General features: G+C 43.9%; 1 protein-coding gene and 1 pseudogene across 1 annotated transcript; one reads left to right on the plus strand and one right to left on the minus strand.

Annotated features, from left to right (window-relative positions):
- The first annotated feature begins 207 nt into the window (after positions 1-207).
- LOC110522947 lies at positions 208-3,721 on the plus strand (annotated as a pseudogene).
- A 171-nt stretch (positions 3,722-3,892) lies between these two features.
- LOC110523870 (E3 ubiquitin-protein ligase TRIM23) lies at positions 3,893-18,926 on the minus strand. Its single transcript, XM_021602970.2, is given in 12 exon segments — positions 3,893-5,083; positions 5,229-5,353; positions 6,226-6,336; positions 6,446-6,575; positions 6,681-6,815; positions 7,387-7,602; positions 7,863-8,045; positions 9,939-10,217; positions 10,356-10,477; positions 14,683-14,845; positions 18,818-18,884; positions 18,886-18,926. Coding segments are annotated over 12 exon segments (1,737 nt in total). The 5' UTR covers positions 18,912-18,926; the 3' UTR covers positions 3,893-4,903.
- Between the last annotated feature and the right edge of the window lie 1,239 nt (positions 18,927-20,165).

Here is a 20,165-nt window from a genome sequence, read left to right on the forward strand (position 1 = left end):
GCGGTAGCATAGAAAACAGTCTGTTACTGGAGTCTGAATTTTTTTTGGTCTTTCTTCTGACACCGCCTAGTATATAGGTCCTGGATGGCAGGAAGCTTGGCCCCAGTGATATACTGAGCCGTACGCACGACCCTCTGTAGTGCCTTATGGTCAGATGCCAAGCAGTTACCATACAAGGCAGTGATGCAACTGGTCAGGATGCTCTAGATGGTGCAGCTGTATAACTATTTGAGGATCTGGGTACCCATGACAAATATTTTCAGTCTCCTGAGGGGGAAAATGTGTTGTTCTGCCCTCTTCACAACTGTCTTGGTGTGTTTGGACCATGATAGTTTGTTGGTGATGTGGACACCAAGGAACTTGAAACTATCGACCCGCTCCACACGTCGATGTACAGCCACGTCGATGTTAATGGGGGCCTGTTCGGCTCACCTTTTTCTGTAGACCACGATTAGCTCCTTTGTCTTGCTGATATTGAGGGAGAGGTTGTTGTCCTGGCACCACACTGCCAGGTCTCTGACCTCCTGCGGGGCCAGATGGATTACCAGGACGTGTACTCAAAGCATGCTCGTACCGTACCACCTGGCAAGTGTCTTCACAGACATTTTCAACTTCTCCCTGACCGAGTCTGTAATATCTACATGTTTCAAGCAGACCACAATAGTCCCTGTGCCCAAGAAAGAGGAGGTAACCTGCCTAAATGATTTACCGCCCCGTAGCACTCACGTCGGTAGCCATGAATTGCTTTGAAAGGCTCCCGGATACCATAGACCCACTCCAGTTCGCATACCGTCCCAACAGATCCACAGATGACACAATCTCAATCACACTCCACATTGCCCTTTCCCACCTGGACAAAAGGAACAGCTATGTGAGAATGTGGTTCATTGACTATAGCTCAGCGTTCAACAACATAGTACCCTCAAAGCTCATCACTAAGCTAAGGAACCTGGGACTAAACACCTCCCTCTGCAACTGGATCCTGGACTTCCTGACGGGCCGCCCCCAGGTGGTGAGGGTAGGTAGCAACACATCTGCCCCTCAACGTAACCAAGACTAAGGAAATGATTGTGGACTACAGGGAAAGGAGCACCCCAGCCATAGACTGTTCTCTCTACTACCACATGGCAAGCGGTACCGGAGTGCCAAGTCTAACCCGGACTATTTGCATTGTGTGCCCCCCCAACCCCTCTTTTACGCTGCTGCTACTCTCTGTTTATCATATATGCATAGTCACTTTAACTATACATTCATGTACATACTACCTCAATTGGCCCGACCAACCAGTGCTCCCGCACATTGGCTAACCGGGCTATCTGCATTGTGTCCCACACCACCTGCTCTTTTTATGCTACTGCTACTCTCTGTTCATGATATTTGCATTGTCACTTAAACCATACCTACATGTACATACTACCTCTATAAGCCTGACTAACCGGTGTCTGTATATAGCCTTGCTACTCTTATTTTCAAATGTCTTTTTACTGTTGTTTTATTTATTTTCCTACCTACACACACACACACCTTTTTTTCACACTATTGGTTAGAGCCTGTAAGTAAGCATTTCACTGTAAGGTCTACACCGGGGAAGGTCTGACGGGGAAACCGATGAGGGTGTTTGATGAGTCGTTATCGGTAAGTTCCTAAATTTCACAATTGGGCCTTTACTTTATTTCACATTGCTATTAATAAACTGTGCTATATCTTATAATCAGGAGATTTGTCATTTTAAGTCACAAGATACTGACAAATTGGTAGCCAATTCACTGTTTCCCACATTTCCCAGTGCATTTATCTGAACTGTGGTAATTTCTCCGACCTGGTCCTTTTAGATGCCCACAGAGCTGCAGCAGATGAAGCAGCAGCTACCAGACATGGAGTTTGGTCAGCGGATGTCGGTAGAGAGGGAACTGGAGAAGGTGGACGAGATTAGGCTCACCAGCATCATCTTTGACGAGACGGGTCACTTCGTCCTCTACGGAACCATGCTGGGCATCAAGGTCATCAATGTGGAGACCAACAGGTAGCGTTTGAATGGTCAAAATGCGCTTCACAGTAATACCCTCTAAACACAGTGGTTGTCAGCCTTGGAGAGCTACAGAGTGAGCAGGCCTTTGTACCAGCCCTGCACTAAAAACCCTAAGTCAATTTATCAAGCTCTTGATGATAAATTGATTAGTTGAATCAGTTGTTTTTAAGGCTGGACTGAATCTAAATGTATTTGTCACCTGTGTGTGGTCAGGTGTGTGTGTATCCTGGGGAAGTTAGAGGACAGCCGTGTGGTGAAGCTCAGCCTGTTCCAGGGGGTTGCGTGCAACACAGCTCCCACCATTGAGATGAAAGCATCAGACAACCCGGCCCTGCAGAGCACAATGCCAGACCCCACAATCTTCTGCACTGCCTTCAAGAAGAACCGCTTCTACATGGTGAAAATTCAGTCAACTTTTTTTTTGTCCTGGAAGGGCAATTGTAGCCCCTGTAAAAGAGAAACGGTATATTACTGTTGCTCTCTTGTAGTTACATTCTTTGACATATTTTGACCTGAATTCTATCATTTCTGTTACTACAACTTCATTTCTCTTGGTAGTTCTCCAAGAGGAGATCCAGAGGACACTAAGTGTGCCGAGTCAGACAGAGACGTGTTCAACGAAAAGCCGTCTGAGGAGGTGATGGCTGCTACCCAGGTCGAGGGGCCCAAGAGGGTGTCGGACAGCGCCATCATCCACACCATAATGGGAGACATCCACGTCAAACTCTTCCCTGTCGTGCAGGTCATCCTCTCGTTTTAAAGTACTTCCCGCAGTGCTTCCTTTCCATTTGCAATGCCAAAGGCTCTGTCTGTTAACTTTCCTCAGAACCTACAGTTTTGCATTTGATTGGACAACTTCACTTATGTTTATGGACTATTTTATGTATCTCAGGTGTCCTAAAACGGTGGAGAACTTTTGTGTTCACAGCAGGAACAGTTATTTCAATGGCCACATATTCCACCGCATGCCAAGGTAAGACATGTAATCATTGCTCATTGTTTGGACTTATAGTAGGAACTTAATCACAGGATGTGATGGACTGTGTTGTCTTTCCTCTCGACCCAGGGCTTCATGATCCAGACAGGGGATCTTACAGGGACAAGGCATGGGAGGAGAAAGTATCTGGGAAGGGGAGTTTGAGGATGAGTTCCATGCCACACTGAGACACGACCGGCCCTACACCCTCAGTATGGCCAATGGAGGCCCCGGAACCAAAGGGTCACTGTCGTTCCCGCGGTAACTAAGGGCTCACTCTGCGTGTGTCTGTGAGTTGGTATGAATTTGCTACTGAAGTCTGATATTTTACTCTGAAGGAATGTATTTTGTCTGTTTTAATCAAGCATTTTACCAATATATATTTCGGCATTATGTACAAATAAATCTAGACCTAAGTTAATGGCTCTCCCTACTTGTCTTTCTCGCCCTGGTTGGACAACAAGCGCAGGGTTTGGCGAGGGTGCCAAGGGAATGGAGGTCATTCAATATACTGTATATTCACAACTCAACTACTCCTATGCAGACTTGTCTACAGACAGACCACTAACTCACTCAGTCCATATCTCACATTACTGGCTCGTTCACAACATCAAAGTCAACCCTAAAACAGACAAACCATACGAAGACATTAACAGCCTCATCAAGTAATCAGGTTTCCGTCTCACAGTCCTATTTTTTACAAAGTAAAAGTAAAAGTCTTGGATTATTTAAGAATGCATCTTGCCGTCTCTCATTCCATGTGTCATCTTTTCTTTTCTGTGAAATGAATAAAGCAGGGTCTTATTTGGGACCATTCAGGGGAACATTACAGAATGTCCAGATAGATAGATATCTACCTACAACTTCTCTGGATGGGTCAGACCATATTCAGACATTCATCAGTTTGTTTTTATTTAATAGCGTCACATTATGAATAATTTACAAAAAAACATAAAGTCCGAGTAACAAATGTGCGGCTGTGCACTGTGCTTCTAAACGTTTCAAAATCACATCAGAAATGGAAGATTTCGCAAATCAAGAGATCCGTTGAGTAGAGGGAAAGGCTTCTTCACATGTGCCTTTTTTTTTTTTTACACATACAAGAAGTAGTAAACACTATAGCAATAAGGAAAGTTAATTCTAACCAAAGGATGGTTCCGCGATACAACAAGAGGCGTTGAAAGAGCGTTACTACAGGTGGGTAATGTAGTATGTTACTAAAAATGCAGATTGCTAAAACAGAAAATCAAACAAATGTTATTACAGAACTCAACCTGGAGTCCTATAGTCGACAGCAGATATTATTTTTCATTTGGTTTCAAACGAAGCCAGGGTCCCATTCAGTAGGGCACAACATTATGGTACATTCAGATAAATATTGTGTGAAAATCATCCTGTCAATTAATGAAGGAATCATGTCAGCGCTTAACATTTATCTGCAACGAGTGCAACGTTGCACCGTCCTGAACACAACCCACATGCACCAATGCATTCTTCACAACAACAAAACACTCCACAAAACAAGAGGCAAATATTTCGCTCAGATGTTTCACCAGAGATACAATATCTCGGCAAAGTCTGTTTCAATCAACTCAAAATGGATTGATACAGATTTCAGTAAACTGCATTATTTAACGGAACAGACACTTCTCAACCAAAGTAAATAATAGCTGAATCCAAACCTTCACTGCTTGTGTCATTTTCAGACCGTATGCTGCATTACATAAAATCATCAGTCAAGTGCATTGGTACTGAAGATCGGGTAAGCATCAGGTAAGAAGTTTAGGTAGGTATTTGGTGAAACTGTTCTCTAGGGTATCAATGGGTTATGGGGTAGTTCTAAGGGGAAGAGGATAAGGGGTGAGACTGAGTAACAGAAGTCAGTCATCAGGGGAGGTTTAGGCCACGTCTAGTACGCCTGCAGCCACCAGCTGTCGGGACAGCCAGTCCAGGCCCTCGTAGAGCCCTGTGCCGCTGCGGGCGTCACAGCCTTGGATGTGCCAGCTCCTCCCACAGCACAGCTTGTGAAGGCTCAGAAGCTCCGTCATCTCCTCCACTGACTCAGCCCCGGGGACATCCTGCAGATGAGGATAGAGGAATCAATGACTTAATCATCTTTGTGTGTGTGTGTGTGTGTGTGTGTGTGTGTGTGTGTGTGTGTGTGTGTGTGTGTGTGTGTGTGTGTGTGTACTTGTTTCTTGGACCAGAGGGCTGCGTGTGTACCTGTTTGTTGGCGAAGATGAGCAGTAGGGCGTCTCTCAGCTCTTTCTCGGTCAGCAGTTTAGCCAGCTCACTGTGGGCCTCCATCAGCCTGTCTCTGTGACAGCTGTCAATCACAAACACCACCGCTGGAGAGAGAAACTGAGAAAGTCAGGGCCCTATTCATTCATAACCTGTTTCCAGGTTTCCTGGACGAGTAAAAAACGAATATACTGAAAAAGTTCTGTATAACATACTGGATTTTCAAATTCTCTCTCTTCAAAAGCAGTACATTTGTCATATTTATTGATACAGTAAGGGAAGCAGGTAATATGAAATAAATAGGATAGACAGATACACTATTTATACAAAAGTATGTGGACACCCTTTCAAATTAGTGGATTGGGCTATTTCAGCCACACCAGTTGCTGATAAGTGTATAAAATCGAGCACGCAGCCATGCAATCTCCATAGACAAACAATGGCAGTAGAATGGCCCGTACTGATAAGCTCAGTGACTTTCAACGTGGCACCGTCATAGGATGCCACCTTTCCAACAAGTCAGTCAACGTCAGACAAGAACTGTTCATCGGTAGCTTCATGAAATGAGTTTCCATGGCCGAGCAGCCACAAGCCGTAGAGCACCATCCGCAATACCAAGCGGCTGGAGTGGTGTAAAGCTCGCCGCCATTGAACTCTGGAGCAGTGGAAATGCGTTCTCTAGAGTGATCAATCACGCTTCACGATCTGGCAGTCCGACAGACTAATCTGGTTTTGGCGAATGCCAGGAGAACGCCACCTGTCCCAATGCACAGTGCCAACTGTAAAGTTTGGAGGAGGAGGAATAATGGTCTGGGGCTGTTTCTCATGGTTTGGGCTAGGCCCCTTACTTCCAGTGACAGGAAATCTCAACGCTACAGTATACAATGACATTCTAGACGATTCTGTGCTTCCAACTTTGTGGTAACAGTTTAGGGAAGGCCCTTTTCCTTGTCCACATACTTTTGACATTGTAGTGTACCTTGTGTGTTCAGGTAATAGTGCTTCCAGAGAGGTCGTAGCTTATGTTTCCCACCAACATCCCAGATGGTGAACTTGAGATTCTTATACTCCACTGTCTCCACATTAAAACCTAGAGATGACAAGAAGGAATGGCTAGTGTCAATACAATTCAGGTAAATGTCATGTAAAAATGCATGATTTGACACGTGCCTACATGACAACGACTGTTGTGGGTTTACCTATGGTAGGGATGGGCTGCATAAACTCGTCCTGTTTCAGCTTGAAGAGGATGGTGGTTTTCCCTGCACTATCCAGTCCCAGGGTCACCACCCGGATCTCCATCTTTGGACCAATGTGGACCCGGTTGTCCTGGAACAGAGAAAAACCATGTCGTCTAAAGGAGGAAACTAATTATCTTTCAATGGAGAGTGTGCCAAGTCTTGAATTCCTATAGAGTAGAGCAGAGTGCTGTACCTTGGTGAAGGTGACGGGGATACCAGCGTCTAGCTGGATGTGGTCGGCCAGCTCAGTGAACTGCTGCTGCTGTTTCTGCAGAGTCTCCAACAGTCTGTTGATCTCCTGCTTGGCCAGAACCACCCTGCAGTCATCCTACCGAGAGAGACAGGAAAGACATCAGTCATGATTACTGGGATGTTTTGTGATACTTGCGGGCAAAAATGCTTGATCTTGCTGTGACAATTCTGACATTTTATATGGCAATATGCAATGATTTTGTTAAATTTTTCACAAATGCGCTGACGAGGGAAAGTGGCTTGACGTGTGGCTTGATTGAACCAAATTATGTGGTAAATGTGCAGTGATTGGTTGAGAATGCGAGCCCTCTTTTTATGCTGCGGGGATGAGTCAGTTTGTCCAATAATATTGAGATGAATTGACTGTTTTATGCTGAAATAGTGCAGTGATTAGTGAAACTTGCAAGCCCTCTGATAATATTGTTGATTTTGGGCATTGTTGATTTTGAAAAAAAACAAACATTTGCTAACGTAGAATCCAGGAGGGACTGTCCAATTGAACACGCACACAGAAGACCCCAGGAAGAACATAGCGGTGCAAAGCTGCTTATTGAAAACGACGGCACCTTCCGGTGCAAGCAGAGATTACGTTCCTACGGTGTGCTCTAGATGCTATCCCCCATTGGTGGCCCCATTTTGGCTCCTACCTGCTGCAGAGTTCTCTCACAGTGCAGGCAGGCAGTGGAGACCTGAGAAAGCAGGATGGCCATGTCCTCCTGCTGCTGCCGGAGCCAGATGAGTCTCTCTCTGACGTGGGCGTCCACTACGCTGAGCGCCATCTCCTCCTGTCTGCACAGTGTCTCGTGGAGGTCGGCGAAGTAGGCCCGTACGCAGGACCGGGCGCTCTCTGCCGTGCCTGGGACCTGGGGAACACCCACAGACGACTGAGTCCATCAGGAATACACACAGCATGAGGAAAGATACACTAGGATTAAACGTAAGCTATTTCATGACTTTTTGGAAGAAAACAAACATTTGAGGACTTATGTAGCCATTGTAAATTGGTAAACACAGTAACAGCTTTACATTGATTGTACCTCAATTGCCTAGCTATCCTCTTTGACAACTAAGTTATTCTGTTGTGTAGAATGCAAAAAAATCATCCACTGCCAGCTGTTCTTACATGTTCAGTGTGTGCCATGCCGATGCCGTCATCCACGGTCTGTTCCCCTCCCTCAATCTGCTGTACGATCCCAACCAGCTTCCTGGAATACTCCGACACCTCCTCTGTGAACGTCCGGATACAGTGGGCCATGTCCAGGATGGATGCACGGATCTGATTGGCTTCTGCCTCCAGAACCACATGCTACAGGAAGGAAGCAATCAGTAAGAAGAAATTAATCAAATCATAGCAGTTGAACAGCCTCAACCTTCCTGCCTCAACACCATAGTACCCACCAAGCTCTTCACTAAGCTCAGGGCCCTGGGTCTGAACCCCTTCCTGTGCAACTGGGTCCTAGAGTTACTGACGGGCCGACCCCATGTGGTGAAAGTGGGCAATAGCACCTCCTGATCCTCAACACGGCAAAAAAAAAATGAAAAGCCGATAAATAAAAAACTGTAGCCGGCCAAATTGTCCTGGAGAAGAAACAACACTACTCCACTACAGAGTTGTGAGTCTCGCTCTTCCTTTTCATCCTTGAGATATTTCAACAACTTGGAGTCCACCTGTGGTAAATTCAATTGATTTGATGTGATTTGGAAAGACACACACCTGTCTATATAAAGGTTCCACAGGTGACAGTGCATGTAAGAGCAAAAACTAAGCAATGAGGTCGAAGGAATTATCAAAGAGCTCCGAAACATGATTGTGTCTAGGCACAGATTTTTTTTATTTTACCTTTATTTAACTAGGCAAGTCAGTTAAGAACAAATTCTTTCAATGACGGCCTAGGAACAGTGGGTTAACGGGCAGAACGACAGATTTGTACCTTTGGAGCTCGGGGATTTGAACTTGCAAACTTCCGGTTACTAGTCCAACGCTCTAACCACTAGCCTACCCTGCCGCCCCAAGATCTAAGTGTAGAGTAAGGGTACCAAAACATTTCTGCAGCATTGAAGGTCCCCAAGAACACAATGGCCTCCAACATTCTTAAATGGAAGACGTTTGGAACCACCAAGACTCTTCCTAGAGCTGGCCGTCCGGCCAAACTGAGCAATCGGTGGAGACGGGCCTTGGTCAGGGAGGTGACCAAGAACCCGATGGATGCCAAGCGTCACGTCTGAAGGAAACCTTGCACCATCACTACGGTGAAGCATGGTGGTAGCAGGGAGGGACACTAGTCAGGATCGAGGGAAAGACGACTGGAGCAAAGTACAGAGAGATCCTTGACGAGAATCTGCTCCAGAACGCTCAGGACCACAGACTGGAGCGAAGGTTCACCTTCCAACAGGACAACGACCATAAGCACACAGCCACGGCAACGCAGGAGTGGCTTCGGAACAAGTCTCTGAATGTCCTTGAGTGGCCCAGCCAGAGCCCTAGAATCCTTGAATCCGATCGAACAACTTGCCACCCCCATCTAGCCAGCCAACTAGCTGGGTGAGAGTACTTGATGTCATTCACTGAGGATCAGTGCTACCTGGGAACCTTGGGACATCCCTAGGCTAAACACTGACCTTAACCCCTCCCATAACCCTGAACCTTGCCATTTTAAAATGTCAACTTCAATGGAATGGCGACGTCCCAAGGATCCCAGCTAGCAAGGACCGTTTACTGAGGCAACGCGCAGGGCGAGTGCCAGCACCACATTTTGTGATTGATGTTTTTCTTTTCAAATGACAACAAAATACCAATACATTGAAAATGTGTCCAATGCGGTGTTCCAGCTGGCTAACATGAGGCAGCTCAGTCTTCAGAGTCTAGGCATTTTGTTTGCTGGAATCCTTGCAGTTTATCCTCCCATTCGCTAGAGTAACAGTTTTTCTATAAAAAAAACAATCTTTCTGGTGCTCTTAAATTGTATTTGGTGCTTACATTAATGTTCTTTGTAGGGCTGTTTTTAGCACAATCAATACAAAAAAAGGTTTTATTGGTCATCTGTGAATATTGCCACTCTAAAATCGGAATTGTATTGGATCAAAAAATTCCATATCGGTCGGGTTCTAATAAAAACATATTGTTGTCTCTAGTGGGTCTCGTTGCTAGGAAAGTAAGTCAGTCAATACTGATCTTCTCCAAGCGGACTCATCCTCCTACCTTGTGTCCCTGGTGCTTGCCGTACTCTTTGCACACGCAGCACATGAGCGGCCCAGGCTGGCAGATCTCCTCCTGACAGACAAACTCGATAGCGTGGACCTGATGCTGCGGGCACAGAGTCTTCTCGTGGGGCTTGTCTGCCAGGGGTACCCGCCGGTGCTTGGCCAGGGTGCGGGTGGAGTGGGTGAGCTGGGAGCAGTTGGCACACAAGTGGGTGGCACACACCGTGCAGTACATAGATGCCGTGTGGCTCTCATCCTCGTCACAGCGGATTACACTCTGGAAGGAAAGGGAAGAACATAGGATACTTACTTAATGACAACACATGAAATGTATGTTTGGCTGGATGATGAAATGTGTTTTCAGATAATTGCAGATGAAGGATGGGAACCAAGGGCAGGGGTAACTACTGCCTACCTCTCCCATGCCTTTGAGGGAATCCTCTGCCACGCCCAACTGGTTGGACGCTCCATTCTGCAGCCTCTCCAGAAGTTCCAGCAGAGCAAAGTTCTTCTTCAGACCCCACACACCAGAGTCACCTGAGAGAGAGAGAGAGAGAGAGAGAGATGGATGTCACATCACCGTCACACAGACCAGAGTACGTGAGCCATTGGAAATCCCACTCATCGCTCGTGGAGCGGTCTTTGTGCACCGCCCCGTGGTTCAACGCCCATTCCCCTGCTCTGCAAAAAAAATGTAGCTCAGACTAAGACTCCCCTTTTTGTTTAACAATAGCCTATTTAGAAACCAAAACGTGCCACATGAGCTGATTAGTTGTCTTGCTATCAATTACACAGGCTGTGTGACCTATTTCTTTGTTGACTCATAACATCTCTGTGCATTAGTGGTGGGGTAGGCTAAATAAAAACAACAGAATAGGCCTTATTAGGGGAATAGTGGTGAAATGAAAAATGCTGGGCAGAGAACGCCCAGAGCTCGTGGCTGAGCAGTACCGGAGTGAAATTGGAGCAGGAGAGAAGGCCGAATCGATCCATTACAGCCAAATTACACACGCTCCACTTCCTCTAACACAGGTATTCCCAAACTGGGGCACGCACAACGCCGTCGGGGGGTTAAAAATGTGATTCACATTAAAAAAAATATATACAGTTGAAGTCGGAAGTTTACATACACCTTAGCCAAATACATTTCAACTCAGTTTTAACTAATTTAATCCTAATAAAAATTCCCTGTCTTAGGTCAGTTAGGATCACCACTTTATTTTAAGAACGTGAAATGTCAGAATAGTAGTAGAGTGAATGATTTATTTCAGCTTTTAATTCTTTCATCACATTCCCAGTGGGTCAGAAGTTTACATACACTCAATTCGTATTTGGTAGCATTGCCTTTAAATTGTTTAACTTGGGTCAAATGTTTTGGGTAGCCTTCCACAAGCTTCCCATTGATTTGGGTGCATTTTGTCCCATTTCTCCTGACAGAGCTGGTGTAACTGAGTCAGGTTTGTAGGCCTCCTTGCTCACACATGCTTTTTCAGTTCTGCCCACAAATTTTCTATAGGATTGAGGTCAGGGCTTTGTGATGGCTACTCCAATACCTTGACTTTGTTGTACTTAAGCCATTTTTGGAAGTATGCTTGGGGTCATTGTCCATTTGAAAGACCCATTTGCGACCAAGCTTCCTGACTGACGTCTTGAGATGTTGCTTCAATACATCCACAATTTTCCGTCCTCATGATGCACTTCACAAAATAGATGGCACCAGTCCCTCCTGCAGCAAAGCACCCCCACAACATGATGCTGCCACCCCCATGCTTCACGGTTGGGATGGTGGTCTTCGGCTTGCAAGCCTCCCCCTTTTCCTCCAAACATAACGATGGTCATTATGGCCAAACAGTTCTATTTTTGTTTCTTCAGACCAGAGGGCATTTCTCCCAAAAGTACGATCTTTACCCCATGTGCAGTTGCAAACCGTAGTCTGGCTTTTTTATGGCTGTTTTGGAGCAGTGGCTTCTTCCTTGCTGAGCCTTTCAGGTTATGTCCATATAGGACTCGTTTTACTGTGGATATAGATACTTTTGTACCAGTTTCCTCCAGCATCTTCACAAGGTCCTTTACTGCTGTTCTGGGAATGATTTGCACTTTTCGCACCAAAGTACGTGTATCTCTAGGAGACAGAACGTTTCTTCATCCTGAGCGGTATGACGACTGTGTGGTCCCATGGTGTTTATACTTACGTACTATTGTTTGTACAGATGAATGTGGTACCTTAAGGCGTTTGGAAATTGCTCCCAAGGACGAACCAGACTTGTGGAGGTCTACAATTTTTTTTTCCTGAGGTCTTGGCTGATTTCATTTGATTTTGGTAAAGCGCGTGCAAGCAGTTTCTCCCGACGCCACTTGGGTACACTGCAGCATCCACCGAGAGGCTCTTGCTGCCAAGGGAATGCCTGACAGCTTGAAAGACGTTTTGGACACTACAGTGAAAATGGTTAACTTTGTTAACTTCGCTAGGGTAGGGGGCAGCATTTTAAATTTTGGATGAAAAGCATGCCCAAATTAAACTGCCTTCTACGCAGGCCCAGAAGATAGGATATGCATATAATTAGTAGATTTGGACAGAAAACCCTCAAGTTTCCAAAACTGTTAAAATAATGTCTGTGAGTATAACAGAACTGCTTTGGCAGGCAAAAACCAGAGAAAAATCCATTCAGGAAGTAGGAATATATATTTTTTGTAGTTATCTATCCAATGCCATTATAGTATCCATTGACTTAGGACTCAAATTGCAGTTCCTATGCCTTCCACTAGATGTCAGCCTTCAGAAATAGTTTCAGGCTTGTATTCTGAAAAATTAGGGAGTAAGAGCAGTCTGAATGAGTGGACCCTGCCGTGTCACAGAGCTTTTTCCATGCGCGCGACCGAGAGAGTGCCTTTCTTGTTTTCCTATTTATATTGACAACGTTATTGTCCGGTTTAAATATTATCGATTATTTAGGCTAAAAACAACCTGAGGATTGAATATAAACATCGTTTGACATGTTTCTATGAACTTAACGAATACAATTTGGATTCTTTGTCTGCCTGTTGTGACTGCGTTTGAGCCTGTGGATTACTGAAGAAAACGCGCAAACAAAACTGAGGTTTTCGCATATAAAGAGAGACTTTATTGAACAAAATAAACATTTATTGAATAAATGAATGTCTTCTGAGTGCAAACATATGAAGATCATCAAAGGTAAGTGATTCAGAAATAGAGATACAATTACTTGTGTAACTTCTACTTGGCTGGTTACTGTTTGTAATGATTTGTCTGCTGGGCTATGTTCTCAAATAATTGTAAGGTATGCTTTCGCCGTAAAGCATTTTTTAAATCTGACACCGTGGTTGGATTAACAAGAAGTTCATCTTAAAACCTATGTAAAATAGTTGTATATTTTCTGAATTTTTATAATGAGTATTTCTGTATATGAATTTGGCGCTCTGCAATCTCACTAGATGTTGGCCAGGTGGGACGCTAGCGTCCCACATACCCTAGAGAGAGGTTAAAGCAAGGCCCCTGAGCTTGTGTGTATCATTGCACTATGCAATGATGTGGGCAGCGTAACGCTTTTACAACATACAGAAGTGCGCTGGTTATCAATAGGCAAAGTATTGACACATTTTTTTATTGAGAGACGAGCTTAAAGTTCTTTACTGACCATAACTTTCACTTGTCTGACTGCTTGCATGATGCCAAGTTTCTCACACGACTGGCCTATATGGGTGATGTTTTTTCTCGCCTGAATGATTTGAATCTAACATTACAGGGACTCCGTAACTATATTCAATATGGGGGACAAAATTGAGGCTATGATTAAGAAGTTGGAGCTCTTCTGTGTGTTGTCCTTGTTAATGCAGACAGAGGTCTTTCCATCATTGTATGACTTTTTTTTGTGCGCAAATGAACTCAAGCTTACGGACAATGTCAAATGTGGTATAGCGAAGCACCTGAGTGAGTTGGGTGAGCAATTACGCTGGTACTTTCCCGAAACACATGACATAAACATCTGGATTCGTTATCCCTTTCATGCCCTGCCTCCAGTCCACTTACCGATATCTGAACAAGAGCCTCATCAAAATAGCAACAAGCGATTCTGTGAAAATGTTATTTAAATCAGAAGCTACTGCCAGATTTCTGGATTGGGCTGCGCTCAGGGTATCCTGCCTTGGCAAATCGCACTGTTAAGACACTGATGCCCTTTGCAACCATGTACCTATGTGAGAGTGGATTCTCAGCCCTCACTAGCATGAAAACTAAATACAGGCACAGACTGTGTGTGAAAAATTATTTAAGACAGACTCTCTCCAATACAACCCACCATTGCAGAGTTGTGCATCCCTTCAAGCACACACTTCTCAATAACCTGTGGTTAGTTATTCACAATTTTCGATGAACAAATAAGGTTTTATATGTAAGATGGTTAAATAAAGAGCAAAATGATTTATTATTATTTGTGCTCTGGTCCTATAAGAGCTCTTTGTCACTTCCCACAAGCCAGGTTGTGACAAAAATTCACACTCATTCTTATGTTTAATAAATGTATCGTATAGTGTGTATGTGGCAGGCTTACAATGGCAAAAAACAATGTTTGAGAGTGCGCTGACCCTGGTGCTAGAGGGGTTACACAGCTGGAGGTGGAATGTTTGAAGGGGTACGGGACTATAAAAAGTTTGGGAACCACTGCTCTAACACATACACAGGAAAACAATAGGCCTGTATAGAAACCAAACCCTACAGAACTCACCCAGTTCAGTGACCTGTCTGTCAAAGGGGCAGCGGACGGCTCTACCATGCAGGGGCAGCCGGGTCAGACAGTCATGGCAGACCGTGTGACCGCAGAGCAGCAGCCGGGGGACCTTGTCCCCTTGGAGAGAGAAGACATCCTCACACACACCACACTCCAACACCTGGGAACCATAACAACAACAAAACAAAGACAGGTTTAGCCAGACACCCACACACTTGGATGCATCACTCTTCATTGCATATCATCTCAAAATGTATTTATTTGTCCATGGCCTGAGATTAGGAATATGCCTTAGTTATTCTATAATTATCTTCAAAGTAATGACTCGGGACGTCGGGTTTGAAATGAAAGATTATTATAGTAATACTACTTGTTCACGTTACATTTAACAACTTTAGATTCTACAAAACAATAAAAGAAAGTTGCTAACAAAGGTCAGGATAATCCCTTGTCACTTGTACAGAACTGGTGCGTTCTCCCCTCTTCCTACTGTCGTAAAGACATTCTAGATTTTGCAGTCAATAGCGTAATCCAATACAATAGAAATATGTACAGTTGAAGTCGGAAGTTTACATACACTTAGGTTGGAGTCATTAAAACTTGTTTTTCAACCACTCCACAAATTTCTTGTTAACAAACTATAGTTTTGGAAAGTCGGTTAGGAGCTTTGTGCATGACACAAGTAATTATTCCAAAAATGGTTTACATACAGATTATTTCACTTTAATCACAATTCCAGTGGGTCAGAAGTTTACATACACCAAGTTGACTGTGCCCTTAAACAGCATGGAACATTCCAGAAAATTATGTCACGGATTTAGAAGCTTCTGTTAAGCTAATTGACATAATTTGAGTCAATTGGAGGTGTACCTGTGGATGTATTTCAAGGCCTACCTTCAAACTCAGTGCCTCTTCACTTGATAACATGGGAAATTCAAAAGAAATCAGCCAAGGCCTCAGAAAAAAAATTGTAGACCTCCACAAGTCTGGTTCATCCTTGAGAGAAATTTCAAAATGCCGCTCAGGAAGCGGTATGACGCTTTCCGTCTCCTAAAGATGAATGTACTTTGGTGCGAAAAGTGCAAATCAATCCCAGAACAACAGCAAAGGGCATTGTGAAAATGCTGGCGCAAACCAGTTACAAAAGTATCTATATCCACAGTAAAACGAGTCCTGTATCGACAATAACCTGAAAGACCGCTCAGCAAGGAAGATGCCAAAACTGCCATAAAAAAAAGCCAGACTACAGTTTGCAACTGCACATGGGGACAAAGATCGTACTTTTTGGAGAAATGTCCTCTGGTCTGTTGAAACAAAAAGAGAACTGTTTGGCCATAATGACCATCGTTATGTTTGGAGGAAAAGGGGGAGGCTTGCAAGCCGAAGACCACCATCCCAACCGTGAAGCATGGGGGTGGCAGCATCATGTTGTGGGGGTGCTTTGTGCAGGAGGGACTGGTGCACCTCACAAAATAGATGGCATCATGAGGACGGAAAATTGTGGATATATTGAAGCAACATCAAGACATCTGTCAGTCAGAAAGCTTGGTCGCAAATGGGTCTTCCAAATGGACAATGACCCCAAGCATACTTCCAAAGTTGTGGCAAAATGTCTTAAGTACAACAAAGTCAAGGTATTGGAGTGGCCATCACAAATGGCCATTTCACATTCTTAAAATAAAGTGGTGATCCTAACTGACCTAAAACTGGAAATTTACACTAGGATTAAATGTCAGGAATTGTGAAAAACTGAGTTTAAATGTATTTGGCTAAGGTGTATGCATACTTCTGACTTCAACTGTATGTAGTTCTCTCAATCTCTAATACAATTACATATGTAAATAACTGAAGAAAATATATTTAGATACAGCTCAATGACTTACCTGTAAACATTAACTCTGTAACCCATTAAAAGTTACAACATTAATGTCCACCTCCTGCCACTATAATTGCCATGGCATACTTTTAAGATTGAAAGCAATAAAATTAAACAACCTATGTTTTTTAACCAGTGGATTTTGTCCATCCTCCACCAAATAATCCCAGAATGTCATACGCAGAAAGTGTATTTTTCTGAAACTTTGTGCACAAATTTGTTAGTGAGCATTTCTCCTTTGACAAGATAATCCATCCCCCTGACAGGTGTGGCATATCAAGAAGCTGATTAAACAGCTTGATCATTAGACAGGTGCACCTTGTGCTGGGGACAATAAAAGGCCATCTGTGGTGTTGTGTTGAACAACGCCACAGATGTCTCAAGTTTAGGGAGTGTGCAATTGGCATGACGACTGCAGGAATGTCCACCAGAGCTGTTGCCAGATAATTTAATGTTAATTTCTCTACCATAAGCCACCTACCATGTCATTTTAGAGAATTTGGCAGTATGCCCAACCATCCTAACAACCGCAGACCATGTGTAACCACGCCAGCCCAGGACCTCCACATTCAGCTTCTTCATCTACGGGATGGTCTGCGACCTGCCACCCAGACAGATGAAACTGTGGGTTTGTACAACCGAATAATTTCTGCACAAACTGTCAGAAACTGTCTCGGAAGCTCATCTGCGTGCTCGGTATCCGCACCAGGCTATTGATCTGACTGCAGTTTGGCGTTGTAACCATCTTCAGTGGGCATATGCTCACCTTCGATGGCCACTGGCACGCTGGAGAAGTGTGCTCTTCACAGATGAATCCTGGTTTCACCTGTACTGGGCAGATGGCAGACAGCGTGTATGGCGTCGTGCGGACGAACAGTTTGCTGATGTCAACGTTGGGGGGGGGGGTTGTTATGGTATGGGCAGGCATAAGCTAGGGACAACGAACACAAATGCATTTATCAATGGCAATTTGAATGCACAGATACCGTGATGAGATCCTGAAGCCCATTGTTGTGCCATTCATCCACTGTAATCCCCTCATGTTTCAGCATGATAATGCATGGCCCATGTCGCAAGGATCTGTAAACAATTCCTGGAAGCTGAAAATGTCCCAGTTCTTCGATGGCCTGCATTCTCAGACATGTCACCCATTGAGCATGTTTGGGATGCTCTGGATCTGTGTGTACAACAGTGTGTTCCAGTTCGCACCAATATCCAGCAACTTTGCACAGCTATTGAAGAGGAGTGGGACAATGTTCCACAGGCCACAATCAGCCTGATCAACACTTATTTGTATTTATTTAACTAGTCAAGTCAGTTAAGAACTAATTCTTATTTACAATATCTATGCAAAGGAGATGTCTCAAGCTACATGAGACAAATGGTGGTCACACCAGATACTGACTGGTTTTCTGATCCACACCCCTACTACATTTTTTTTGTTTGCATCCGTTTTCCCTGTCATGTGAAATCAATAGATTAGGCGCTAATTAATTTATTTCAATTGACTGATTTCCTTATATGAAGTAACTCAGTAAAATCATAGAAATTGTTGCATGTTGCATTTGTGTTCATTGTACATCAATGGTAATAGCTATTGAAGATTGAAATCTTATGAAATACACAAAAAGGCTTGGATTTTTCTCCGTCCACCCGATTCAGAAAATACCATCTTCATAGTCATGGCAGGCTTGGTTTGATAGTTATTGAGGAGCGTGACCTGAATATCCAATATAAAACACATTTTACCCCTACATTTAACCTTCTTCTTCTTGAACTGCACTGTTTGTTAAGGGCTTGTAAGTAAGCAATTCACGGTAAAGTCTACACTTGTTCTACTCGGCGCATGTTGCAAATAAAGTTTGATTTGATTTGGGTTCAAGAACTGAATAAATTATGCAGTATCAAGCCAGTTACAGTTAATGTTAACATACAGCTATGCTAATATATGCATCCAAGTGACAGGTGAAGTTAACGGATGCAATTGCATGGTTTACAAAAAGCTGGGATCGGGGCACTTAATTGCAGACAGAATCACAATCTGGGTTTGGTGGATTTCATGTCTACGCAGACACAAAAACTGCAGGCCGATCGTTTGACACTGCAGTGACGCCCCGGCCGCAGAAGCATACGAAGCCAAGAAGGCAGAATTGAGCGCCCTTGCTGGCCGTTTGAATAAACCGCCGGATTCGACCGGCAATATCGCCCACAAACATTGTTCATATGCTTCTTCAGACGTGTGAGTATTCAACCAACCTTCACCGTGTTGCCTGTGGCCCCTCTGCCGTGCCGAACACAGACGTCCATCGTTGCTGCTGTCCCGTTTGTTCACACCCATAGCAACCGCCATCCGATGACTAAACCATTCCCACGGTGTCAGTGTGAATCCGAAAATGTCTGTGTGGAATATCTGTAGACCGCCAACTAAATTTGAGAAGTTGTATTTATGAAATGTAACTTTGGTGTTTTGTGTCGATATGAAAAAACTAATAGGTTTGGTTATTTACATTTTTAAAATCAATAATGAAACTGGCGATTATTTATCACCCCTAATATGGACATGGAAGAGTCCGTCAGCTTTTTCCGTCAGTTCCACGGGTTGTGAACGTAGCGCCCTCTTGCGTTCTTTCTGCAACACTAAATTCACAGTTTCTAAACCTGTACAACAATTTCATGCTGTTACTGTCTTTGCCTGTACTGTCGTAACCCAGTCTCTCATTAACTATGTACTATATGTACAAATAAGCACAATGTTTTTATGTACTAATAGCACAAACTCATGATGCATTGCGCTCACAACCATAACACCAGAGACCTCTGATGCCACGCCACTTCTCAATATCTTTAAACTTGATGCGCACCGAGTTTGCGTTATTAGTACAAATAAACATAACTGTTTATTTTAGCTATTAGCTATTTTACGGTGAGAACGCGAGGTAAGTCATTTTTAGGATTTTCTGGGGAAAATTCTGTATTTCGGCCCGCATAACTCTAATCTCTTATTTTATTTCAGTCAGTTATGTATATTGGTTTATCTTGTAGACAGGACCTGATATTTATTTGCTCTGGACAACAGTATCTTGTATTTTTTATTTTTTACATTTAACTAGGCAAGTCAATTAAGAACAACTTCTTATTTACAATGACCGCCTACCAAAAGGCGGTCGGGGATAAAAAAATAAAAAACGTTTTATTTATTTTTTTTGTGAGGGGGGGGGGGGGGGGGGTTGCCTGCTTTCCATGTTATTTTGCCATTATAATACGTGTCACATATCAGTCTGCAAACAATGTTAAAAATGTAAACATATCATAAAGCCAAACATGGTCTCCTTTTTGTTTTCTTGAGTAAGGCAGCTCCAAAATGCAGGTGTTTCAACCTAGCTCTTTCTGTGGTGGTGGGGCAAGCCAGCAGAAAATACGGAGCATTGTGCAGTGATTGGCTCAGTGTTCTGTCACTCATGGGGACACTACGTCACTGCCAAGTCTAAGGGTAGAGCTCTAAAATTCTAGCCCCTTGGGTGCTGCCATAGAGTTACATTAGAAGTGCCTATCAAAGAAGGCTCAAGGTCATTGGCCACAGATAAAATGACGTCAAATCACGTTA

Source organism: Oncorhynchus mykiss, chromosome 5 (genome assembly GCF_013265735.2).
Source record: "Oncorhynchus mykiss isolate Arlee chromosome 5, USDA_OmykA_1.1, whole genome shotgun sequence".
Lineage (NCBI taxonomy): Eukaryota > Metazoa > Chordata > Actinopteri > Salmoniformes > Salmonidae > Oncorhynchus > Oncorhynchus mykiss.